The sequence below is a fragment of the Maylandia zebra genome, linkage group LG7 (assembly GCF_041146795.1).
Source record: "Maylandia zebra isolate NMK-2024a linkage group LG7, Mzebra_GT3a, whole genome shotgun sequence".
In the NCBI taxonomy this organism is placed as follows: domain Eukaryota; kingdom Metazoa; phylum Chordata; class Actinopteri; order Cichliformes; family Cichlidae; genus Maylandia; species Maylandia zebra.
Window position 1 is genome coordinate 35,434,436 of NC_135173.1, and position 25,346 is coordinate 35,459,781.

The 25,346-nt window shown below is 40.6% G+C and overlaps 1 protein-coding gene across 11 annotated transcripts in view; it reads left to right on the top strand.

Moving 5' to 3' along the window:
- Positions 1-25,222, top strand: part of tjp2a (tight junction protein 2a (zona occludens 2)) — a 45,758-nt gene extending 20,536 nt beyond the window's left edge. For 6 of the 11 annotated variants that reach the window (XM_076886293.1, XM_076886294.1, XM_004538474.5 and 3 more), the window contains 24 exons: positions 701-754; positions 7,413-7,537; positions 7,687-7,789; positions 8,292-9,054; positions 10,348-10,451; positions 12,540-12,693; positions 13,939-14,050; positions 15,686-15,816; positions 15,919-16,003; positions 16,178-16,328; positions 16,471-16,579; positions 16,860-17,079; positions 17,340-17,524; positions 17,626-17,721; positions 17,832-17,911; positions 18,718-18,928; positions 19,445-19,545; positions 19,640-19,861; positions 19,983-20,072; positions 20,711-20,932; positions 21,150-21,164; positions 21,420-21,497; positions 22,641-22,726; positions 22,825-25,222. In XM_076886293.1, the coding sequence (XP_076742408.1) occupies positions 701-754; positions 7,413-7,537; positions 7,687-7,789; positions 8,292-9,054; positions 10,348-10,451; positions 12,540-12,693; positions 13,939-14,050; positions 15,686-15,816; positions 15,919-16,003; positions 16,178-16,328; positions 16,471-16,579; positions 16,860-17,079; positions 17,340-17,524; positions 17,626-17,721; positions 17,832-17,911; positions 18,718-18,928; positions 19,445-19,545; positions 19,640-19,861; positions 19,983-20,072; positions 20,711-20,932; positions 21,150-21,164; positions 21,420-21,497; positions 22,641-22,726; positions 22,825-22,981 (3,654 nt within the window). In that variant the 3' untranslated portion in view covers positions 22,982-25,222. Of the gene's footprint in view, positions 1-700; positions 755-7,412; positions 7,538-7,686; positions 7,790-8,291; positions 9,055-10,347; positions 10,452-12,539; positions 12,694-13,938; positions 14,051-14,122; positions 15,666-15,685; positions 15,817-15,918; positions 16,004-16,177; positions 16,329-16,470; positions 16,580-16,859; positions 17,080-17,339; positions 17,525-17,625; positions 17,722-17,831; positions 17,912-18,717; positions 18,929-19,444; positions 19,546-19,639; positions 19,862-19,982; positions 20,073-20,710; positions 20,933-21,149; positions 21,165-21,419; positions 21,498-22,640; positions 22,727-22,824 lie in introns of those variants that run through there. The other 5 variants (XM_076886292.1, XM_076886296.1, XM_004538476.5 and 2 more) reach the window with 4 other exon arrangements.
- Positions 25,223-25,346: the final 124 nt, after the last annotated feature.

Sequence of the window (25,346 nt, forward strand, 5' to 3'; positions counted from 1 at the left end):
AGTTTCTTTAATGGTTTGGGTCGTGTTTTATTTTGAAATGAGGATGTCAGAAGTGCAGAAAAGTAGCACTAACGGGTGAAAAAATTCCGGGTAGTTTACGTGAACGGATATAAAGTAGTTTGCCTTTTCTCTCTCCATGTTTGTTGTGTAAAAAAAATTGATGTGTCATTCGTGTTTTTATATTTTGAAATCGCCTTTGTCGTTGTTGAAAATAAGGGCATGTTTTTGACCAACTTTGCGATTTTCTTTGCACTGAATGAGTTTTTAGTCTCCTAACAGATATAAATAAAGTGGCAGCATCTATTTAAAAAGGAAACATCTTTTAAACAATTTCACTTTATTTCAGTTTTTTCCTCACTCTGTCAGTTTGAGTCTGTCTTTTAATTAGTATTTCTTAGTGTGACCTGCTGGTGGCTTCCTCATACAGCCTGTTTCATACAGTTTTTTGTTTTGTCTTATTTAAAGAGTGCAAACTGATGCTTAAGTGTTCCAAATCCATTTCTAATCAACAAAAGCCAGAAGTTACTTTTCACAGCTTGCACTAAACAGCCCAGTGGAGGGCTGTCATTGTTCTTGTGGTTGTGTAACAACAGGAAGCATGGGCTAATGAACTAGCTTTGTTGTTACATCACAAAATACATTATTAATCTGTCCGGTGAAATAAACCCATCCGTGGTAATCTTTTCTTCTCTCTCCTCAGAACCCGGTCATGGAGGAGACCGTGTGGGAGCAATACACCGTGACCTTGCATAGGGTGAGTCCATCTGCACCTAAAGACACTCCCAACCTCATCTCATTTACAGCGTGCACATGTTTTCCATAAGCCCGAGCTGTTGACCCCGGTGGATCACAGGAAATGCATTTAATTGATTGCTTTGATATTTTGAAGTGAACCGATAGTGAAGGGAAAATGATGTCAGTGACATTCCCCTGAACTCTGAATGACCAAATTCAAGCAGAGCTGTTATGTTTTAAACCATCAAGAACAGTTATGTTTATGTTTCTGCTTATGATACTTGACTCGGGGTTAAGTAACTTAGAGTAATGGATCATGGAGCTTTTAGCAGCTAGGGGGGAGTATAATTCAAACCTGTGTGTGTGTGTGTGTGTGTGTGTATTGTATGTATATAGAAGATGGATTTAGCTTTTACAACCAAGTCATAAGTGTATTTAATCTGCACTCTTTTTAATAGCCAGCAGATGGCGATCTGCTGGTGACCTGTGGTTGTAGAGAAGGCTACCTGGGAAAACACAGCTTGGCTGTTTTGCTCTGCGCCCTCAAAAAACAGTTTCCTGATTAGTTTAGGGGCTCAGCTCTTAGTTTCCAGTCTTACTGAATACAACATGAAGTCCAGTCTGTAAGTTTTCATTCTAAGAATCAGAAACAAGGATTATCACGTCAGACACCAAGATAGCGATGGCAATTGCAACTCAAGGCTTCTTAAAGACTGCTTTAACTGTCCTTGTCGATTTTGAAGATGACCATAATTTACAACTAAATATTTTATTCAGTGCTACTTGAGACTGACGACATCAAGAAATTGTTTAGAAAGGTAACAAAGTAAAGGAGCTGAGTTCTGGTTTTCCACAGAACTCATATAACATATAACACAAAGTCTTACTTGAAACCAAAGTTGTTGGCTTTGTGTGGCCATTGAAAAGACTGCAGGTGTAAAGCACATCCAAGTTACTTATATCTGAAAAGTAAAACTAACGTTCATCTTTTATACTGTCTATAGTCTACCTTAAAGAGGTGGTCAAGACATGGGAATCTGTGTCCTGAGATGATTTTGTTACATGGGGTGTTATCCTGCTGAAAGTAACAACAGACGATGGGTACACTGGTTATAAAGAGATGGACAGGTTCAGCAATAATACTCAGGCTATCGTGTTTAAACAATGCTCAGCTGGTACCAAGTGGCGGACCAGTCTCCTCTGGCATCAGTAAGGCATTTTTGCCCAGAGAATTGATACTCACTGGATGTTTTCCCTTTTGTGGGCCCATTCTCTGGAAACCGTAGAGTTAACTGTGCAGGAAAATCCCAGTAAATAACCAGTTTCTGAAATACTCAAACCAGACCATTTGGCACCAACAACCATGCTGCGTTCAAAGTCAGTTAAATCACCTATTATCCCCATTCTGATGATCGGTTTTAACTTTAGCAGGTTGTCTTGACCACATCTACATTACTCCAATGCAGCAATGTGGGATTTGCAAATTGGCTGTTGCCAAATTTATTTATTTTTTTCCCCTGGTTCTGTATGATGTCACTGAGAGTGAGTCCCACCTACCAGCTGTTCAAATGTTTTGTTGATGAGGGGCAGCCAATTAGAAGAAAGTTTATTTAAAAAGAGGTTGGTCTCAAAGGGGCATCTTGAATTTAGGGTTTGAGTCCAAGAATAAAAAAAATATGAAACAGAAATTGGCGTAATGGGTTCCTTTTAAAATAGATTTCAGTGTTTAACATGTGGTCATAGTTAGATTACTTTTCAACAATGTTCTGATCATTAATAACTTAAGTTTATTAGAAATACATTTACATAAATATACCAGGTTAAAATATTTATTTATTTATTTCTCAATTGAAAAATTTAGTCCAGGAATCCTAAACTGTATGATCCAGTGACTATTAAAAAATGAAGATATACTTCAGTTCCACTTTTTGATTTTTCCCAGCTATCACATCTTTAATCGTTTATTTGTTCAACTTGTTTAACCATCATCCAGTGACCAGGGTTCTGGCTGCTGTTATGTTAGTCACGTGTGTGACTGTGTAAGCGCAGGAAGTCATTTGAGCTTAGGTAATCATCATGATGAGCTCATTGTCGCGTGCTGTGGCTCACTTAGGCCAGAAAAGCAGATTTTGTGCAAAAAGGTCCTCTGCTGTAGGCGTGAGCCCCCCCCTCACAACCCCACCACAGCCAGCTGTCACACTCTGCTTTGTGCTTATACTTTTTGGTCCCTTCCACTATTTAACCGAATTTTCTCTCTTTAAATATTCAGAGTATTTCTAATGTCATTTAAGGAGCACAGAGTCTAAATATATGATATTTATTTGATTTTTGGTCTAAGGTAGAGCCCATACTTTGCTTGTAAGGGATTAAAACGGTATTTATTACAGTATGCAACATTCAGCCACATTTCCATTTTCAGGTAGGTTGCAGCTCGTAACTTAGTCGTCCACCCTTTTCTCCAAAAAGAAATGACTTCTGGAGTCTAGATCCACAGACATGTATATACAGCACAAAGTGCAAACTGAATACACAGTGTAGTACAATATCTGCCCAGTAGTTTATATCATTTGTCAGATTATGGCATTTAAAAAGCTCCAAAAAGAACAAACACAATCCAGAGTAGAGCAGGGCGATATGGCCAAAAATATTTATCACGATATATATTTGAAAATTTGCGATAATGATATAACCGACGATATAATTGATGCGAGACAAAATACAACTCCACAACATTACTAGCGCAAAAAGACAACCTTCCATTTATTTTCACTTAAACAAGAAGCTGGTTTTTATGTACATTAAAGCTTTATAAAAATGTAACAGTGCAAATGCAAATTCCTTGCTGAAAGTTTAACCAAAAGGCATTTCCAGTAGAAATGGGCTGACATATCCTGAGCATAACCATGTATAATATCCACTGAAGTTAAAAATAGGTGCTTTGCAACATTAAACTGCAGTGTGCAGTATGCATTTTTCGGACCGTAAGGTGCACGGGATTATAAGGCACATTAAGCGAAACAAAGCAGTGAGATAAATCAAACTTTATTAAACTCATTCTTCTTGCTTCCTCCACTTCTGTACCATTGATTCATTAATGTTGAATTCTCTGGCAGCGGCTCTATTCCCATGTTGTTGCAGTATATTAATGACTAACCTCGTATTGTGGATGGATTATCTCAGTTGTTCTCCTGACTGAAGTTTGGTCCGTTTACAGCATCCTGCCATGCGATTGCATTTGTCTCTAACCATGAAGAACCTTCACGTTAACTTTTATAAGTGGAAAAGTGTTAGTGTTCGTCCTCCAGCTTCACTGTTTATGTTATGCTAACATAGCTGTGTCGCTAGCGATCACGTAGCACATCATTATATACCAGCTAGCCCAACTTCAGTAACCCTACAAACGTCACTGCTGTTTAGTTTCCTGTCTTCATTTATGTTGGAAGTGATAGCAGAGCTGTACGTTTGATTTTTTTCAGAAATCTCTCAGTCAGAACATGCAATATCATGCTTGGGTAACTAGCGAAACTAGCGAGCTAACTTCCGCTAGCTTCCTGCTAACTTCTAACTCCGTTAAATGTAATAACTTTTGTTTTCATGGATGCCTGGAAGTTAAACTTTATAGTTACACCTGGTAAAGCAGCAATGCTGATCGTTTTATTAAAGATGAAAGAATTTAGACAGTTTTTAACTCTAAGTGACGCTGCAGTGTTGTTTGACCTGAAGCATACGGAGTTTAGGACCCAGATTACTCCCAGATTTAAGAGCATCTTAGTCCGACAAATATGACAATAACAACGGCCGCTTGCATGTTCTGCAAAAAAAATGTGCTTTGTCGTGTATCTGACGGACAAACACCAAACCAGTTCCACATCACGGAAGTTGCACCATTTTTACAAACCAATTCTGGTTCATCTGTTTCACTCAACAATCGGCCATGTGCGTATGAAAACAAAGGCACTGCGCATGCGCGTTTTACTCCCATTCTATCGCGATATTTCATTTTCCTATCGTTGCCTAACGTTATACCGGTATTACCGTGAACGGTATAATATGGCCCAGCCCTAATCCAGAGGTTCAGTTCAGCAACTGGAATTGGTGGAGGTGATCCTGATCACACAGTTAATCTTTAGTTGCTTGCGTTGTTTTCCATCTCTGTAGCATGCACTTAATAATGAAAAAGCAGGATTCGCATGTGTTTCATATGAGTGGGATGTCGTCAAACATTCCCAAACTGAATTCTGGATTTATTGCTTTGTTTTTACTCATCTGCCAGCCAGTCAATATGCATTTATCAAATCCAATTTAAATAAATATCTGTAAACGTCTTCAGACGGAGGCAAGATTTACAAGATGGCAAAGAGGAAAAAGGGGAGATTCATGGTTATAATGAAGGAGGACATGCAGTGGGTTGGTGTGACAGGAGGATGTTAGAGGTGGAGATGGAGCTACACCTAGAGGGAGCAGCTGGAAGAAGAAGAAAAGGCAGAACAGGCCACACACCGTTTATTAACTTGGTTTTGGGTAAAGATGGGTATAATATGGTTGATCTGATGCATCAGAAAATAAAGCATGTTCTGAGTATTTAAAGAGAGAGAATTCACTTAAGAATACCCCCCCAAAAAGTTGTTACCAGCTCTACTTTCATCAACCTGATGGTGAAAAATAATCAGCCCATATCACATTGTAAATATTCCTTAATAATTATAAAATTGGTTTAAGATTTCTTATTTAGATTGGCATCTGCAGGAGCAGCTGGTGACCTTTTTTTTTTTTTTTTTTTTTTTTTTTTAATCAGGCTCCACAGATCTTCCCTCTTGCTTCAACCACTGGTGGAAACGATGCAAATCAGCAACAGGCTTTCTTCTTGTTTCAGTCAGGGGATTATTCCTGGTTTCATGTTACAAACTGCACGTGTTTTTGTTTTTTGAGTAGAAGAAATTCTGTGAGTTATGAAATCTGAGGAAAAATCAGACAATGTCGAGCGTTTTCATGTCAGGATGAAGGCAACCTTGAGAGAGTTGACATTTATGTGAGATCTGAAGGGTTGGGGTTAAAATTATTACATTATCATTTTTATATATGTAATAATTGTATTACACTTTATATTTTAACCTTTTCTTTTTCTTTTTTTAAGATATATTTTAGCCATAGTTTGTTGATGCAGCCCTCTATTCTCCCCCTCCACTGCTGCTCTTACTCTTACCCTTCCTCTATCTCGACAGCCATCTGCCAGAGAGTGTGTTGTTGGTTTTTTTTGTTTTTTGTTTTTTGTTTTTTTTGTTATTCATTTATTTATTTATTTCGTATTTTAAGTACAGATGGAAGGGAGGGGATAAAGAGAGACAGGGTCAGCAAATCTCTGACCTAATCTCATCAGGGCAAGCTGGAGCAGTGGCAGGTAGAATCTGAGAAACCCAGAAACATGAAGAATTAAGCAGCCTTTAAAAACAGAGTATTTAAATTAAACTTTCTGTTAGTGCTCACATGTTAGATTGGCTTAAAATCTGACACTTGTTACTTATGAAACATCAATGTAGTATTTCAGAAAGCTACATAGTATTGAAGTACAGGTGCTCAGCCGCTGGATAGTCCTACATGCTCTCAGCAGGCAGAGCTGTAATCGCAGTCAGTCAAAATCCCTTTAATCACCATGTACAATACACATACAGCCATGATAATGCAGTGTGAGCTGAAACACACCGTTGGGATTATTGGACCTCACACACGCACGCAAAAGCTTAAAAACACAAGGGGACAATGAAGCGAGCCCTCATGATGTACCGTTGGAGGAAAAAAGTTTATGAATTCATTACCTGGATTTTTTCTTTTTTTATTCTTGAACTAAATCGCAAATAATGCCGCATAAAATCCAACTAAACTATTAATGTACAAATGGATACTTTTGATGTATTTATTGAGCATGCTGTCACACAGAGCAGGGGTTTAGGAATTCATAGAACCTCCTTTAGCAGAAACAAACTCCATCAGACATTTCCCTCAGCTGCTTATGAGATATAAACAACATCCAGGAAAAATTGTTGACCCTGCATCCAATAGAACATTTTCATTTCATCATACCACAGCATCTCAATTGGATTAAATTGGGTCTTTCCTGGTTTAAAACAGGCCTGTGGGGGTTGACTTTGGTCTTCATTTTATTAAGGCAGTAAGTCAGCGTTGCCTAATCTGTTTTTTTTAAATGGTATTTTCCTGTTATTTCTGGCCATTGGATAAACAAGTATATTTTGTGCTTCAGTAAACTGATGCATGACAGTAAAAGTCCTGCCCTTCTGTAATGTTAGTGCAGTATAAACTGTGTTTTCATGTTAAATTATGTGTTTAAAAAGTAATATGTTCGAAAATGAGAACATATTAACCTCTTAAGGTTAATTGTGGTGCAAAGGCATCAGAAGCAGAGCACTACCAAACCTACTTCAGCGCTACCCCTCTGAATGTAAATAAAATAAATGGTATTAAGTATGTCTGTGCTGAGTTTGAAATTCTAGTGTCATGACAACTTTACACAAACACAGTTTATGGTCACGTGTAGATATTTCTGCAGGTGTTTTACTGTTAGCCTTGCTTAGGATTGCACGCTGTGATTTTCGCACAATGTCCAGTTGTATAGAGAGTAGCTGGAGCGTTTTTGAGTTCACAAATCTTTCCTCTCTTTTCAGGATTCGAAGATGGGCTTTGGCATTGCTGTATCAGGTGGGCGGGATAACCCAAACGAGGACACTGGCGAGACGTCCATTGTGGTATCTGATGTCCTGCAGGGAGGGCCAGCTGATGGATTGTTGTTGTATGTACCATTTGTTATTTTATGGTTTTACTCCAAAGAAACAAACTCCAAAATAAATCTACTCACAAAACAGATGTAACAGCTTGATAAAATAAATAAAAATGTAATTGACTTCAGTTGGATTAACTTGTGTGTTTACTTTTGTTTAGTGAAAATGACAGAGTAGTGCAGGTGAACGCCATCCCCATGGATGGAGCCATCCACTCGTTCGCTGTCCAGACCCTCAGGAAGTGTGGCAAAGTAGCAAAAATTGTAAGTAAAGCACTGAGCAGCTCCTTCAGTGGGAGACTGCAGCACCCACGGTGTGGGACGGAGAGATTTCGCAGGCCTTTCCTCCCCACTGCTGTCAGACTCCACAACAAAGACTCCAACTGATCAAACACACACATCCACACTGGTGCAATAACACTAAGTGCAATACTTTTCTGGCATCGTTGTATTTTTACTCAGTTGTATATAGCATTTGTATTCTATTTTTATCTTATTGTATATTTTATTCTATTTTATTCTACTGTATATAGTATTTTATTCTATTCTGTACAGTTGTGTACTGTATTTATTCTTATTGTATTCTAATTTTTGCTTCATAACTTTTGCACTGTCCACTTCCTGCTGTGACAAAACAAATTTCCCACGTGTGGGACTAATAAAGGTTATCTTATCAATCTCTCTTTTAAAAAAGAATCTACTCTTCACATTAGGAATTAGGATTTTTCTTAACTGGATCTGTTTGTGCTTTTATGGAAAAATTCAGACAGTCAAGAGGCCCAGAAAGGTTCCAGTCAATGTGCTCAATCGTCAGCCATCACCTGACGACAGAGTCTTCAACAATGACTACAATGATGACTACAACTATGATCAAGACCGACGTAGCGTGTACAGCGCTAGGAGTGGCGGAGGCCGGGACCAAAGCCTGGAGAGGGAGCGAGGCGGCTACATGGACTCCGGCTACCACACACGTGATCGTGACTATGACCGGCGGGAACGTGGCAGGAGCACAGAGAGAGACCTCAGCCCGGACCGCCAGTACCGGCGAGATGGCAGCAGAGGCCGCACTTTGGATAGAGAGTACAGCCCAGATCGCCGCTATAAGAGCGAGCATGCGCTTGACCGTGACTACAGCCCAGACAGAAGGTACCGCAGCGACCGCACATTAGACCGAGATTACAGTCCTGATCGGCGTTTCCGCAGCGATCGAGCCCTCGACCACAGCCCCGACCGACGCTACCGAAGCGACCGAGCCCTGGACCGCAACGAGAGCCCCGATCTGCGCTACAGGCGTGACAGTCCAGGACGAGGCCGCGGCCGCGATCAAAGCTACGATCGAGGACTTGACCGCATCGCAAATGAGCCGCGGAAATATGACGAGCCAATAAAGCGAAGTGCAAGCAGGGACCGCCTTGAACGCACACCGTCACCTGCTGCCGTGCCCCTCCCTCTGCCACGCCCTGCCCGGGATCTGGAGCCGCTGGAGAAACCTGTGAATGTGCTACTGCTGAAAAACCATCCCAACGAAGGTGAGACGCTAAAAGGCTGTCAGATAAACAAAACATGTGAATGGTTCTCTTCACCTTAAATGAAAAGGGTTACAGTCTCTGTGGGTGGCACGGAAAGCTAACCTTTACTAAAATTCAGGTTAAATCCTATTTTTATGTTAATGAATAAATAACAAAACAATCTATGTTGGAGGGTTGTGAACTTTTTCCCAATTCTGAACTAAGACGTAAGAAGAAGTTTGAGAATCACTCAGTTAGGTTCTTATCTGACATATAGAATGGTTTATTATTCAACATAGAAAGGTTAACCGCTTTCCTACCAGGTTATCTGGTGTCTTCCTCAGCTGATACCCTTCTACACAACCATTTGGCAAATCTCACAAAGGTAGCTGCCAATAGCACTTGTGCATCTGCAAGCCTATTGGAAACCTGACTCCTGCCCCAGCTCTTCCTTTTTCTGTTTCTATTTTAATTTCATATCTGTTGCCATTTATATCTGCTCTGTTCTGTAGTAGGGGGTTCCTTCATATGCACAGGGAAGGGCATGGTGATCCCAAAACAAGGGTTTAAGTGGTCCTGACTAGAGTTTTGTTACCCATTTCTAAGTATCTTTGATATCATAAAAAAGTAAATAAAACCTGTACAGCTATTTGGGAAAGAAACCCCCTCCTGCATTTAGCACAAAATAAGTGGTGTCTGCCACAAGAAAAACAATTGGCAACAAATTTGATAAATGTTAAGCAGAGGAAAGGATGCACTTTATTTGAAGGTTTTATTAAATGGATGCAAAATGGAAATGTCCTAATTGTACGTTTAATTGTTTACTCAAGCAATTCTAGCGAGAGAGAGAGTTAATGGAGGCACGGCCATGTCAGCATACATCACCACCAGCTGATTTCAGCATATCAGCAGATAAAATGGCTTGTACCATTCATCAGTTTGGCGCTTGCTGTTTACTGGCTTTATTTTTAAATTGAGGTGAATTTCTTCACTTGGCACAGAAATGCATAAAACAAAATGAACAGTTGGAAAAGTGATCACAGTGCTTATAGGTAAATTCTTATTTTAAACATCAGCCTAGTATATCAGTGCATCATTTATACAGATGTGTCCAGAGGCATTTTGGTCAGTGACCGTTAATAAACCCTTCAGAGGTCGAAAAGTGACCTGATTAATTTTTCCATTTGTTCGGTCATGCCAGGTTATCTAGACTGTGAATGTCAGATATAATTAAAGTGGAGTTGGGTAAAATAAGGTAAAATATTTGTTTGATTATTTACACATAAAATATATGTGTGATTTGTGTTTTTGCAGAATATGGCCTTCGTCTGGGCAGCCAGCTCTTCATCAAAGAGATGACCAGCACAGGACTTGCCAGCAAGGATGGAAACCTGCAGGAAGGGGACATTATTCTGAAGGTAGGGTGGTGTATATTCCTTATTTGTTATTTTTTTTGCTCATTAACCGTCCATTTCTGACAGTTCAAATGAATCCTTATTTATATTTTACTGGGCTTTCGCTCAGCATCATGGGTCACGCTTTGGATGAAACGATCCGGTCACACAGGGTTAAAGACACTGCGTAGCAACTACAGATCGCTAGGGGAAATGAGTATTTCCTGACCAGTTGTTGGCAGTCGATGTGAAATCGATGGCTACATCGCAGTCACGCAAGACTAATGACTAGTTTGTGACCCCATGGCCCAGCTGTCGCTTTGGAAAAATGAGTATTCCTCAGCTGGTTGCTAAAGCTTGCTGGTATTTCCTCAGTAAGATTGCAAAAAGCTGTATATACCTCTGCACTGAAACTTTCCAGTTGCCTTGTTCACTAGTAGGTTGCTGACAACACAGACACTCTGTAAAAGTTGTTGGTTTCAGTGATATGGTGCGAAATTTAGTTTGAAGGTGAGTATTCTCGATTTCTGGTTTGCATTACACTTTCTTAAGTTACAGCTCCGGAAGCAATCAAGAGCAGGCTGAGAAATAAATTATTTCCCTAGTGACCAGTGGTTGCCAGGAGTAGATGGGTCTCTGACCAAAGTCAGTGCTAGTATATTGTAACCTTGGTTTCTGCCGCTTCAGTTGCTTGGTTGTATTCCGTATCCAGGCACAGCTGACAAACAGCCTCTAATTTCTTTCTTTTATGTTAAAGTGCTGCAAAACCGTGCTGTAACACAGCTGTCATCTGTTTGCTTTCAGTCTCTTTTGTTTATGTCTTCCACTGAGAGAGAGTCAGAGCTGCAACATTGGGTAGCGGAAGTGTAACATCTTTTAGCAGAAAAGTACCATTGTGTAAAATAAGAAACATGCGTTTAACAGAGTAGTATTTCGTACTAGAAAGGGCAGCAGCGATTAAACATTTAGTCGACAAGTCGCCCACATTCCTATCAGTACCTGGGAGAAGCAGCTGCCACACAGAGGCAGGGCAGAGTGGTCACTTTTACATTTGTCTCATATTAAACAAGATGAACAAGATTTCTGAAAGTTTCAAATAACAAAGGCGGCGTGTGTAAAGGTAATCTCAGTGAACCAACGCTCAGGATTCACACTGCTTTAAAAGCTCAGTTTTAAACTTTTTTTTTTCCCCCTACTGTTTGCTCTGTATGATATCAGTGAGAGGGGGGTGTCCCAAGTGTGGTCATGTTTGGCACAGAAGCACCAACAACCTGCTGTTTTTAAATGGTATTTGTGTGAATGGCAGTCGTCTTAAAATGAGGGTGGAAGAAGCTAAAAGGATGAACTTAGGGACTGCATTTCCATTTAACTTCAGCATTTAGTAAGCCACCATTGAATTTGAGCTATTTTATTCCATGGGGTATTTCTGAATTGTGTTTTAATGTTTTCAAAAAAATGTATTTTGTTTTTGCTCTTTGATTTATTTATGTTTTTTATTTTAGCTTCTGTCATTTTTTTTTTTTTTAATCTTTTATGTGGACTGTTGTAAATCAGTTTGATTTCTTTACCCTATTTAATTGAGCTCTTTTTTTTTTTTTTTTTTTTTAACCTTATTGCTTTGTTCTACTTTAGCTAGCCATTTTTGTTGTTGTGTTTTTGTTACTTTTTGGCTGCTTTTGTCTCCTCTGCCTCTTTTGACTTGTATCTTTACAGTGTAAAATAAATAAGGATTATTTTAAGCTTTAACAAAAATCTGGAGCTGGACATATGCCGAATAGGTTCAGTTTAAAGATCACCCATCTCAATGACATCATACAGAGTCAAGAACAGAAAAAAAGTATCTGAAACTGACTGTTTAAAGCAACCTGAAGCATGAGTGAGCTTTTGGCTCACGGAGATTAGTTATGTGCTTACCTGATTAAACCTTTGACCATGTGTAATATCAACATTTGTAGTTGTGATAGTAGATGTTTGTATATAACATTAGGAAAAGCATAATTCCTTTTTAAGTGTACAAAATATTTAAAAACTGTAAAACATTGCATGCTTTGTTTGTGTGATTCGTGAGTGAGAAGCGTCTGCACATCTCCTAATCCCCTCTGTCTCTGTCAGATTAATGGGACTGTGACAGAAAACCTGTCTCTCAGCGATGCCGGGAAGCTGATTGAGAAGTCCCGCGGAAAGCTACAGCTGGTGGTGCAGCGAGACAGGAAGAAGATCCTGGTCCGAATCCCGCCAATGGTCGACAGCGACTCGGAGCTCGACGGTGAGAGAAACTCGAAACTGAAAAGCAGCAGGTCCTATGCCGTGTAAAGGCACACCTGGCGAGTGGCCATCATCATCTCCATGATCATCATCATCTTCATCATTTTATATATATATATCTAGAAATATAAACCTCATTGCATTATGAACTTCTAATGAATCAATTGTGGAAACCTTAATGCCATTAATGTTTCTGTACCTGTCAATCAAATTTGTTCTTAATTCTTAAAATAAAGGCTTTACTTACATCAACTTTTAGTTTTATTTAAATATTATTTCACATACACATATTCCACAAAGCACTACGAGCTAACCATATTCAGCACATCATCACCATCCCCTCCACCCTCTTATTGCTCACCCCTTTATACCTGTTTTTATTGTCACATGACCAGATGGCATGCTGTTATTGGTCGGGAAGGATAGAGATAAGTGGTGTGAGTGGATTGTTCACTGACCAAATGTTTGCCGGGAGGAGGGGGGGATAGCACGAAGACTTGTGACCCAGTTTGACTGGTTTGGGGTGTGTGTGTGTGCGCGTGTGCATGTGTGAAAGTGCTCATTCGCCTCTAGCGGCGTGATCTAATCCCCTATCATAATCCTGCTACTGGATATGACAGAATTTCATTATGTTAAGGTTCGCACCGCTGCAGCCTTCTGGTTTCTACCATCCAGCACCCTTCTTTGTAATTCTGTTTGAGGACAATAGGGACCGACTGACTGAAAAAATTAAGATTTTGAGGTCTGACAGGTACAAATCACCTTAAGTGCACATGTGTAATTTTACTTTGTAATGGTATTACTGTGCTTATTCCTCCCTGCCCTGGAGTATAACATAGAAGTGCAGTCTAGCTTCCACACCCTGAATGCTAACATTGAAACATCCTGTTGAGTTTTAGTGCTCCTCATCATCATTGTAACCCCAGAAACTGGTATTTGCATATCTAATTGGTGTGGCTACTCATCTGGGAACAGTGCTCTGACCTTCATTTGTCTGAGAGCTGTGTTGCCCCCCCCCCCCGCTTCCATGACCCAGGGGCCTTTTTGAGCCGAGCAAAGGCCATGTTATGTAATTTACAAAACAAAGAAGCACCAAGGAGAGATGCAGCATTTTACTCTTTCTGATAAAGTTTATAGGCTTTACTACCTGAACACAGAGGACCCCACCCCCCACCCCCATAGCTGCTTGACTCTTGTGTGGTTTCACAGGAGTTGTGATATTTTTCATCATCCTTGTGTGTTTCAGATATCTCTGAGATCGAGTCGTACCGCTCCTATTCTCCACAGGATGACAGACGGGCCCACCACTCTGACCTCTCCTCCCATTCCTCCAATGAGAGACTTCGAGACAAGCCCAGGTACACTATCATTAAAGGCCAATTCTGGTATATTTCAAGCTGTAAAAGCTTTTAATGAGCTTTTCCTCTCAGCCTCAGGGCTCAGAGACTACATCTGTACGATGCTCTGAACCAGATGGCATGTAGCTGAGGTGTTTTGGGCATGTCTTATCAGGAGGGAGGAGACCCCAGAGCAGACCCGGGACATGCTGAGACTGTCTCTTTGCTTGCTTGGGAACTCCTTTGCGTCTTCCAGGCTTGGGAGAGGGAGGTCTGGGAATCTGCTTTCCTGTGAAATCAGAAAATGCGATTTCAGTTTTATTTTTATAGGGGGAAAAATAGAAAAAGAATACAACAATCAGATAATACTCTATGAACAAGCACTGGGTGATCACGGGAAGGAAATTTAACAGGAAAAGATTTCCGGCAGCATCGGCTCAGGGAGGGGCAGCCATCACCAGGAATGTGCAATTAGGAACATAACACAAACTGTACCTATTTATTTGGCCGTTTGACCTTTTCAAGGATATTGGTGTCTATGACACCAATCCTAGTATGAATCCTAGCCCCTCCTTTATTGTTTGACCCTTTTTATTTTTCATGAAGTCGAGCACAGTGTTCATTCGGTTCACCAAGTTGAACTCAGTCACATTCCTATGATATCAGCTGATCTCAGTGCTAGCCCACATAAACTAATGGTTCAACCGATATCTTCCTGAACATCCTGTTTTTCAGTCTTGTAGAGAATCCTGTTTAACTTGCTTTAGCCTGCTACCGTTGCTGCATCTAAAAGCTGCAACCCCCATCCACCCGTGCTCCTTTTCGTGCTTATTCATGTCATATCTGCCATCCATGCCTGCTCTGTTTTGGACTAGTTGGTCTTGCAACTGCTGCTTTCCCCATCTCAGGATTTCCACTACACACGTGCATATGGAAGGACAGGAAAGTCTAAGAACAGAGCTGTACTCCCAAATCTTACTGCAGAAATAAAGTTCTTCTTTTACTTTCGTGGTCCTGACTGAGTTAGAAGATTTTGTGGCTCCACAGGTTATGCCAATTTGCACTACACACCTCTGCTCCAAAGATTTGTGGAAGATAAACTGAACTGGGTTGGGCAACGACTCCAAATCAACTGGAATGTTATATAGGTCATTTCAAATGTTTCTGAGTCTGACAAAAAGCAAACACACAAAGTTTAATCCTTGAAGAGCTGGGTCTGTATTGTTTTGGCAACTGCTTGTGACCTTGTGTCTCATTTTCATTCATAGGAAAGAATTATAATTAACATTTCCTCACAACAAAAGATTTGTCTGCCTGCTCTACAAACAAACAAACAAAAACCACAATCATCTAAAAAATGATTTTAAGTGTTGCTTTGTTTTGTGCTTTTCTTAATTCTAGATAACACAAAAGCATTGAGCTCTGCTTTGGTCAGTCATTTATTACGAATGAATTAAATACACCAGAAACAAATCAGGATAATGTAGGATTATGCTGATTTTATGCTTCATGAAGCTCAGGCAGCCCGTCACATCAAATATCGGAAAAACCACCATGTTATTAAACCAAACCGGAAAAGGAGTCATAATTATATCAACCGAATTAAATGTGTAAAATGCTTCTTTTAAACTTTCCAAAAATTTGGGATATTACTAGAGAGGAACCGCCTAGCAGGCTGGCAAAAATGGGTGCCATGCCGACCCCATTCAGAGGTGCCGACAGAGACGTTGAAGATAAGGCTGCTTTGCACGCAGAGAGGGAGGAGCCACGCTCCGAGACACCACCAGGTAAACATGATTTCGCCCTGAATATACAAGACTGTAAAAAATAAATAAGTCAAATCAGACAGTTGAATTGAATACTGACTGTAAATGATTTTGTTTCTGCAGTACCAGCTGCCAGTGTCGCCCCAAAGGTTCACGCTCCCCCTAAAGTGCCACTAAAGCCAAGTGCAGAAGACCTGGAAATATACGGGTCAGTATTAGTTAGTTGTTGTTTGTTTGTTTGTTTGTTTGTTTGTTTGTTTGTTTGTTTTAATTGAGTTGCTCAAACTCAAATTTACTCAAAAACAAGAAGCCAGCTTGGTTGTCTCCGTCATAAATAGACTCTACCTTTGTCAACTGTTGTTTCCATGTTTCCATAATGCAGGCCGAACACGGTGATGGTGCGTTTCCAGAAAGGTGACAGTGTGGGTCTGCGGCTGGCGGGAGGAAATGATGTCGGCATCTTTATCGCCGGTGTTCAGGAGGACAGTGCAGCAGAGCAGGAGGGTCTCCGGACAGGAGATCAGATCATGAGGGTACAGCATGTTTTAGTTCCACATTTAAACCCTGCACACACAAGAGTGCTGTGTCTGAAGTTGGAGAAAAAAGACAGAAGCTTCGTCTTTGAGACATATATCAGGCCAGATTTCTCATTTTATTTCCTATTGTGTGCTTCAGGTGAACAACAGAGACTTCAGAGGCATGGTGCGTGAAGATGCTGTTCTCTACCTCCTGGAGATTCCTAAAGGAGAGGAAGTTACCATTCTTGCACAGAGCAAGCCTGAAGGTACTGGACTGGATAAAGAACAGTTGCGCAAACAGTACTAATGCCAAAACCGTCCTGTGTTAAAGTATATCACATAGACACACACAGAATATGATAAAAAGTCTTAGTAGTCTTGTATGAAGAGCCAGTGGCTTGCTTGCTTTTCTATTTCCTGTAATTTATTTATTTTTATGATAATGGATGAATGAGGAAAAACAAGAGGCCCAAATTTGAGCCATGTGGGATGCCAAATAATGGTGGGGGGGTATTTTTAGCTTCTGTTTTCTTCTATTTTTGCCAGTGTATAAAGATGTCTTAGCATCTGGCAGAGGCGACTCCTTCTTCATTAGAACCCACTTTGAATATGAGAAGGAGGCCCCGCAGAGCCTTCCTTTCTCCAGGGGGGAGATCTTCAAAGTGACGGACACACTCTATGATGGCAAACTCGGCAACTGGCTGGCAATCCGTAGTGACAAAAACAACCAGCTGTTAGAAAAGGGAATCATCCCCAACAAGAGCAGGTATGCAATGATGATCATCTTTGTGCAGACAGCCTTTCTGCCCCCTGCTGGCTATCAGAACGTGATGGCTATGTTTTTTGTTGTTGTTTTTTTATTTTAAATATAAATATTTCAAGTTTTTAATTTTTTTTTTTTTGTATTAAGGATTTGGCTGGATATTTTATCATTTTACATGTTCTTTCGCTGGTAAGAAATCTGCATATCATCGTGTGAGCAGTCTAACTAGACAAAGTCATATATTTTCTTGTTTTCGATATCAGAGCAGAGCAAATGGCTAACGTCCAGAATGCTGCACGGGCTGCATCGGGCAATGACAGAGGAGACTTCTGGAGGATGAGGGGCCAAAGAGCTGCAAAGAAGAAAGATTTGCGCAAGAGTCGAGACGACCAGGGCAACGTTCCGGTTACACGCTTCCCCGCCTACGAGAGAGTGGTATTACGTGAAGGTATCCAGGAAACACTTTCACCCTGCAATTTTACCTGAGGCATTTTGCAGAGGTCCTCGCTGTGCCAGGACTTCTGAATTAATTCTTTTTGTTTCATTTAGCTGGTTTCAGGAGACCGGTGGTGATATTTGGGCCCATTTCTGACGTGGTTAACGAAAAACTGGCTACTGAACTTCCTGATCAGTTTGTCATTGCTAGTAAGTATCACGACCGCCTGTAAATAAACATTAGCACTAACAGAAAAAGATTTCTGTAGGCTTTCTTTACTCTGTTCTTGTTTGTGAGTGGTTTTTATCTCCTCTTTCAGAAACTGAGCCCAAGGATGCAGGAAGTGAGAAGTCCTCGGGGGTGGTGAGATTGAACTCTATCCGGCAAATCATTGAACAGGTATGGTATAATCATTAGAAGATAATGACGCTGTATGAACACTAGTGCAGTGGCTGTTATGGGAGTGCGCAACACCCATTTTATATTGTTACAATTTATTATTTCCCCAATTTTTTTATTTTTATGTCCCCTAAACACCATTAAACCAGAGTTGAATAATAGTGGCTCAAAAATATAAAGCTTCAGATATCAAGCCAAAGATCCCCAGCGTAATTTTGGGTGGATCCTTTTGGAGTTGCATCAAAACTCCAAAGGGATTTGTTGCATCAGAAGCATAAAAATCTGCCAACAGTGGAGCATCTAAGAAGAAAGAGTTAAAGAATAACTTGTGCAGCCATGTTTGTTGGAACCCATTTGAATTTTAGACTAAGTGATCTTTTTTATAAAAGATTTGACCTCATAGTTTCATCCACCTGTTTGAGGGCTAAGAATTAAAATAGGGTAGGGTTGTTAGTCTGTTCTGGTCAGCTAATCAAAATTTAATTTTAATTGAGATTTTGCTTTCCAGCTATTACCCTTTATTACCTTCCATAAAACAAGTCATCATAGAGCGCTTCTTTACATGCTTTAGTGCCGTTTTGTGCAGAATTTCAACTTCCTCTACATCAAAACAACCTTTATATCCCAAAGTCCATAGTAACCAAATAAACTGCTAAAAGAGACAATGTCATAGTTGAAATTCACCTGCAGAGTTTGAAGTGGCTCAGATGAACAGCTGTCGAGAGTGACTAACAGAGATTTCTGTGCAATTATTACTCATCATCCGACATATAACCATGTTTTTCTTTTTTATTATTCTCCTGCAGGACCGTCACGCTCTGCTGGACGTGACTCCCAAAGCTGTGGACACCCTGAATTACACTCAGTGGTACCCCATCGTCCTTTTCCTGAACCCTGACAGCAAACAAGGTCTGAAGACCATGAGAAACCGCCTCATACCCGGATCCAACCGCAGCGCACGCAAACTGTATGAGCAGGCCCTTAGGCTGAAAAAGAGCTGTTCACACCTTTTCACGGGTGAGTTTTATGTGATTTATGGCATGGTTGTCCGTAGTTAACTTGTGATTAATCAGATTTTTTTTTTTTTAATCAACTGTAACTGCCCTTAACAGGATAGTTTTCATTTTTCTAATATTCTTACCAGCATGGGGCGGAAAATATACATACTTTATTCACATTTATGCTTATAATTATTGCAACAATCCAAATAATGACAACTACTACTGAGAAAACCCCCGGAGGTACTGCATGCTCATAAAATACACTGAATGTACGCAACAATTCGCTTCTTTCTCCATTTCTACTCACCATCCACAATGTAACTGAGGAAACCACTTCCAGACAACCCGATCTACAGGTCACAGAGCCCACATGCGTTAATCGCGTGTCAAAAAGCCAATAGAGGCGTTAAAAGGAATTTGCGTTGACGTGGTATTGTCATGTTAACTTTGACAGTACTAAGTATTATGAAATCTTTTTCTTCCTATATTTTTTTTCTTTTAAGAATTTTTTGTTTTGTTTTTTGTCTGTTAGACACCATCGACTTGAACTCGGCCAATGACGCATGGTATGGCAGTGTGAAAGATTTAATTCGGGAGCAGCAAGACAAAGCTGTGTGGGTGTGCGAGGGCAAGGTGAGTGTCAGTGAACTTCTGCAGACCACTTGTTTTTGTGTGAATTTGACTGTTTCTTACACCCCTTCGCTTTGCTGTTACTTTCTCTCCTCAGGTGGATGGTTCAGAGGAGGACCTAGATCTCCAAGACGACCGCATGTCCTACCTGTCGGCAATGAGTGACTACCTCAGCATGGACAGCCGGATGACCAGCGACTACGATGACACAGCGGACGAGGGCGGGGCGTACACTGACAATGAGCTGGACGAGACACTGGATGAACCCCAGCCCGTGTCGGCCATCAGTCGATCATCAGAACCTGTACTGCCCGACGAGGTGGGCGTGTCTGCCGATAGACACTCTTCTTTTCCCCAACGTTGTTAATCCATCATCATCACTGTTAAAATATCTACTCCAACCCCTGTGACCCTTCTCTGTGTGCCGTGTGTTTGTGTAGCGGCCTCACCCTGAACCCCGTGTACGTATGAGAAGAGAGGTGAACAGAGAGCCAAGCCCTCCCCCTTCTTTCGTCCCTGAACCCCCAAAGGTGAGAACCTCTCCCTGTTTTCCTCCCGTCAGACATCACTGTCGCTACACTTTCTTGTGGTCTCTCAAGCTGCATCTCAATTTAAAGTCTTTAGACCTTTCAGTTCTTGGCAAGACTCGAAGTACCATCAGATCTGATTCAAACCAAGCTGGAAATGTCTGAGGGTAGAACTGTCTTCTTTGGACTTCATTTAGTGCCGGTGTCCATTTCAGAACTTTTTCTTGATAAATAACAAAAACTCTAATCTAGATGAATAAAGTTGCCCTTCTATACATCAGTTAAGAGTGCATCCAATAAAGGAGGATCTATTTAAATTGCTTCATTTGGTACTTCCTCTGCAAGCCGCTTTGGAACCCACCTGCACCTTGTACTCCTCCTCTAATTGATGTTTCTTTCCACATATGCACATATGTACCTGCAAATATAAGGGACTGAAGATGAGGGGGAAAAACACCTTTTGTTGCCTAAACCAGCTGTGACTGAAATAAACTTTCTCACACTAAGCTGATAAAAATGTTCAAAACTCCTGCCTGCCTTATATTTGGAAGTGGCTCTTCCTTAAAAAACAACAAACCACATCCTGTAGTTGAGCAAATGATCACAAATGGTTCTTTTTTTTGTTTGTTTGTTTGTTTCAGGTTCGTGCTCAGACTCGAACTGACTCCACACGGAGCTACGAGTCACACTCCAGCAGCACCATCAGCAGCGACGCAGTGGGCGGAAACAAGCCGCCTCCCCCTCCCGTGAAGCCTGTGAAGCCCACTATCACCCGCCAACCAGTGAACCAGTCGTCAGAAGATCAGAGTCCGGGGAAAGACGACGAAGTGGAGGACCCCGCCAACAAATCCTTCCTGGGCAAGGTTAGACTCATTTATTGATTTAAATGAATTAATTATTTTTTATTTTATTCTTATACCAACAAGGCAGCTATCTGGGGCAAAAAGTCAGACTTTTTTATGTTTCTTTCTTCCCTTGCTTTAGAAGATTTCACTCTGGTATTATATCAAACTTATTCCCTTCTCCTCCTTTTGTTTTTTTTTTTGTTTTTTTACTTTCTCTGCATCTAATGTGAAATAGAAAATGGGTGACCAGGTAACTACAAATTTACCAACACGTGTTTCCAACCCTCCCTTCAAATCCACAACAGCTCGTCATGCATCACAAATGTTCCCATTAATAAATCTCATTATGTATTTGCGTATTTACAGACACTCTTGTCTGTAAATGTTTCATCTGACAATCACTTCCTTGTGAGTTACACCATGTGAGTGGACGTGTGGCATCTATGCTGTTTTGTTTTTGTTTTTTTAAATCAAAAATTGAAGTTTCACTTTTATTTTCTTCCAGATTAAAGCGTTTGAGAAGATGGACCATCTGGCAAGAGCTCAGAGGCTCCTGGAGCTACAGGAGGCAGAAAACGCTCGAGTCAGTAGTGCTGTCTTTCTTCATGGTACAGCTGTAAACTTCAGAGCAGGAACAGATACAGCAGGGAGCTTTCAGTTGACTTTTGGCAGTTGAATCCTGTCAGATTTATAGAAAGCTGCATTTAAAGTTCTTCTTACTTCCCCGTCTGTCCTAAAACAATCCTGACATTCCCATATCCAAGTCCAGTGTCTAAAAGCATTTTCTGATGTTCAGTCGGATCCATGAAATGTACATAAAGATGCCTGTGTCCAACATAAATTGGTTTGTGGACTCATTTTGAAGCCTTGAGCATTTTGTCTGTCACCATCTTGCTGTTTTGAAACTTTTTTTCTTTCTTTTTTTAATCCACTTAAGTCTTACCTGTGAATCATCACGTGTCTACACTTGGCAATCTTTGCAAAGAACAAGTTTTTAATTGTACCAATAGGCACTTTGTTCCTGTTTCTTGGGCTGAATTTACAAAAAATCCCAAAGATAAGAGTTTGATAGGAATCAAATAATTTTGCACCAACAAGATGATTCCTAAAAACCTGCCATTGGTCAGGATGAACCAAAAAATAAATGAGAAAACAGCATCTGTCATGTAAAGACATTTTGTTAAGAAATAGGAAAAGAATCCAGCAAAGACCTGAAACAGGACCTAAGAGATGCATCTGATCTTTCAGTTGATCAGCCTACTGTTCACTGAAGTTTCATCAATAATATTCTCAGTGGAAACAGTCACTTCCAAGCTCATCAGTATTGTACAAGCTCTGTATTTCCTTTGATGTTTGCATGTTTCAACATAATTTTTTTGTAAATTGTAATAGTCAGAATCTACCTTGCCTTGATTTACAAGGCAAGGTAGATTCTGACTATGTATTAATGTATAGATGTATTAATATTATTACAGTATCCCTCACAGTAGTTGAACTTTGGACTGCAGCGTCTGTCCTCCTACTATTTACTCTAAAAAAGCAGCACTCCAGATGGTTTAATGTTCACCGGGGTTTAAGAGTGTTGTTTTAAGGTAGAACTAAAAATCCTTCAACTAAAGAAAGATACACTTGCAGCCTGTCTGGGTATAGTAGGATATTTTATTTCTGTTCTTTACTTTTTTGTATTAGATCTGACATATCTGGGTCTGTCCCTCTCTTTATGCAGTTGGAAATCGCCCAGAAGCATCCAGATCTCTACGCTGTCCCAGTGAAGCTGCCAAAACCCAACCTCAGCCGTCCTCAGCCAATAGGGTGAGAGCAGAGCCTCATCTCTGACATCATAAAAAATGTTCTATTTTTATAAACATGCAAGTTTATGACCCGTGGTGTGTGTGTTTGTGTGTGTCCAGTTCAAGCTCCATCCCCGAGCCACAGACTCCCTCCAGGCCGCCGTACTCTGAGTCGAGAGGACACGAGGACGACGAGGACGACTACCGCCGCCAGCTGGCCGACCAGACCAAGAGAGGATATTACAACCCCCAGAAATACAAAGACACTGAGCTGTAAGGCTGGGAAAGCAGGAAGTGACATCATCACCGATCAAAACTCTTCGAACTTCTTGTCGTGTCGTCAGTTTCAGACACTTTTCGCGTCCCTTGTTGTGCAGAAAGCGTGGTGCCCCACGCACACAAACGCACACAGATATCTCTGGTCTACCTTTGCCACTCGCCGTTACAGAAACTGTGCACAGCTGATGTTTCAATGTGAATATTCTGTTGGTGTCTGTGATCTATATTTTATTTTCCCGCCTTTATTCCGGGACTCAGTTTGTGCCTACCGTGTGTCACCATCACACAGTAAAACGCCCAATGTTTGGAAGGATAAGAAGCATAAAAGAAATGTAAACACGTCACTTGAAGCCATTTCAAACAGCTGGAGACGTCACATTTTTATACTCCCTTTTTGAACAGAAGAAAAATTCATGAACTTAAAACACAGCAATGCAAATTAACTATAATGGCGCAATTGTGTCCTAAATTTAAGGTTCATGCTCTGCTGCTTAGGTCCTCTGCAGGTGGGACACAAAAGTATGAATATAGTATGAATACATGAATTGAAACTTGATGAACAGTCGAGGCCAAAAGTTTGGCAGTGGCACATTTTTTTTTCATTTAGATTATATATGTGATGCGCTTTGAATACTTTTACTGGTAAATTTATGCAAAGAGTGAGTATTTGCAGATCTGCCCATTCTTCATAACATCTGCTGTTTTCTGTGGTTTGCTGGGTATCAGCTTCTGGGCCAAATCCTGATGGATGGTGATCTGTTTCTGTTGACCTTTGAGTCTTGATGGGTTGACATCACTTTTGCCTTGTGACATGGTGAAAATGCACCATGTTATTTTCACCATGACATGGTACATACAGCAGCAATCGTCACCAAATTGCTGCTGTATGAGCTGTTTGTTGTTTGTTTGTTTTTTTGTTTTTTTTAGTATGGTCAATCCTTACAAAGTGAGTTGACAAACAGGCAGAAGTCAGGATTTGGACCAGGAGTCAATGCCCAGCATAGCTGTTGATCCCACTGAGTTGCCGAATACCATCAGTGCTGCGCGTGGAGCAGGTGCAAACCTTTTGGACACAATAAAAATGTAACAAATGTAAAATTAAAACCAGCTAAAAACACTGTAAAAATACAACTAATGCCTGTTATTGATACACCGTGCAGTTTTTTTACATTGTGATGGTGAATACACGAGGCTGAAACTGAAGCGAGCAAACGCCCAAATCACTGTTACAGTTCTGTGGACTGCACCTCAGCTTTTTCACCAATTTTGTGCGTTTTTGTGAGGCGCCACATGCTTCGGGCACGCTCCTCTGGTGTTAATTGTCCTCTAATCGCACCTCCCCTGCTGAACTACACATTCCAAAGTGGACGCCTGCGTCTGCAGCACGCCGCTGTGTGAGCTGTGCAGTCTGGGAAGCAGCTTATTCCCAAGTGCCTTGCAGCTCTGATTTCAGCTCGGGAGATAAAGGCTTCTACCTAAAAAGCACTTGTTTTGTTTTAACTGCTGTTGTAAACTGAACCAAGCAGAGGTTGGAAAGTATTTTCAGTACAGTTACTGCACACAGTCGAAATACACGAGTAGATTTAAACTGGAAACATCTTTCCTTTGTTCTTTGCTTTTGCTTTAGAAGAGCATTGCAGTCACTGAAGAGATGCGAAGTCAGAAATAGGAGATTCAGATGGATTGCATGAATGCAGCATCTGTATCTCATCATTGCATAATAATTACCAAAAGATTGCGCCCCCCCCCCCCCCCCTTCTTTTTTTTTTTTTTTTTTTTTTTTTTTTTTTTTTAAATTTAGGACTTTGGCGAATGCAGGGCTCTTGGATAAGATGGGGAAGCTGTGCAGCTGCCTGTTTAGCATTTCTGTGTTAGACCAGCGTGTAAATGACGTCACAGATTTCATTAAAAAGTGTATCACGAGCGAGGCGTTCAGACAACTTGTGATTGAGCTATGTTTCTTTATTAGCTGCTGGCAATCAGAGACAATCACATTTTTATTTTATTTTTTTATTGCTGATGCTTTTTTTTTTGTTGAAAATTTTGAATATATATTCATACACTTGATTCAGTTCAGTGTTTGTGCGCTACTGTTTGGGGAATGTGGTGACAATCATGTTGGTTTATCAGTCTCTCTTAAATGTTATTTTATGATTTGCTTGTTTTGTTTTGTCTCCTGAGTGTTACACAACAGTCTCTTGGGAAAATCTAATAAATGTTTTTTTTTGTTTTGTTTTTTTACACAAAGTCATGTTCAGAGTGTCATGTTCCACCTTTGCTTTTGGGTTGCTTTTGTTTTAGAAATGCTGCTGTGTTGGGCTCATTGTCTTCAGATGTCAGATGGCCTCACATTTGACTCTGAT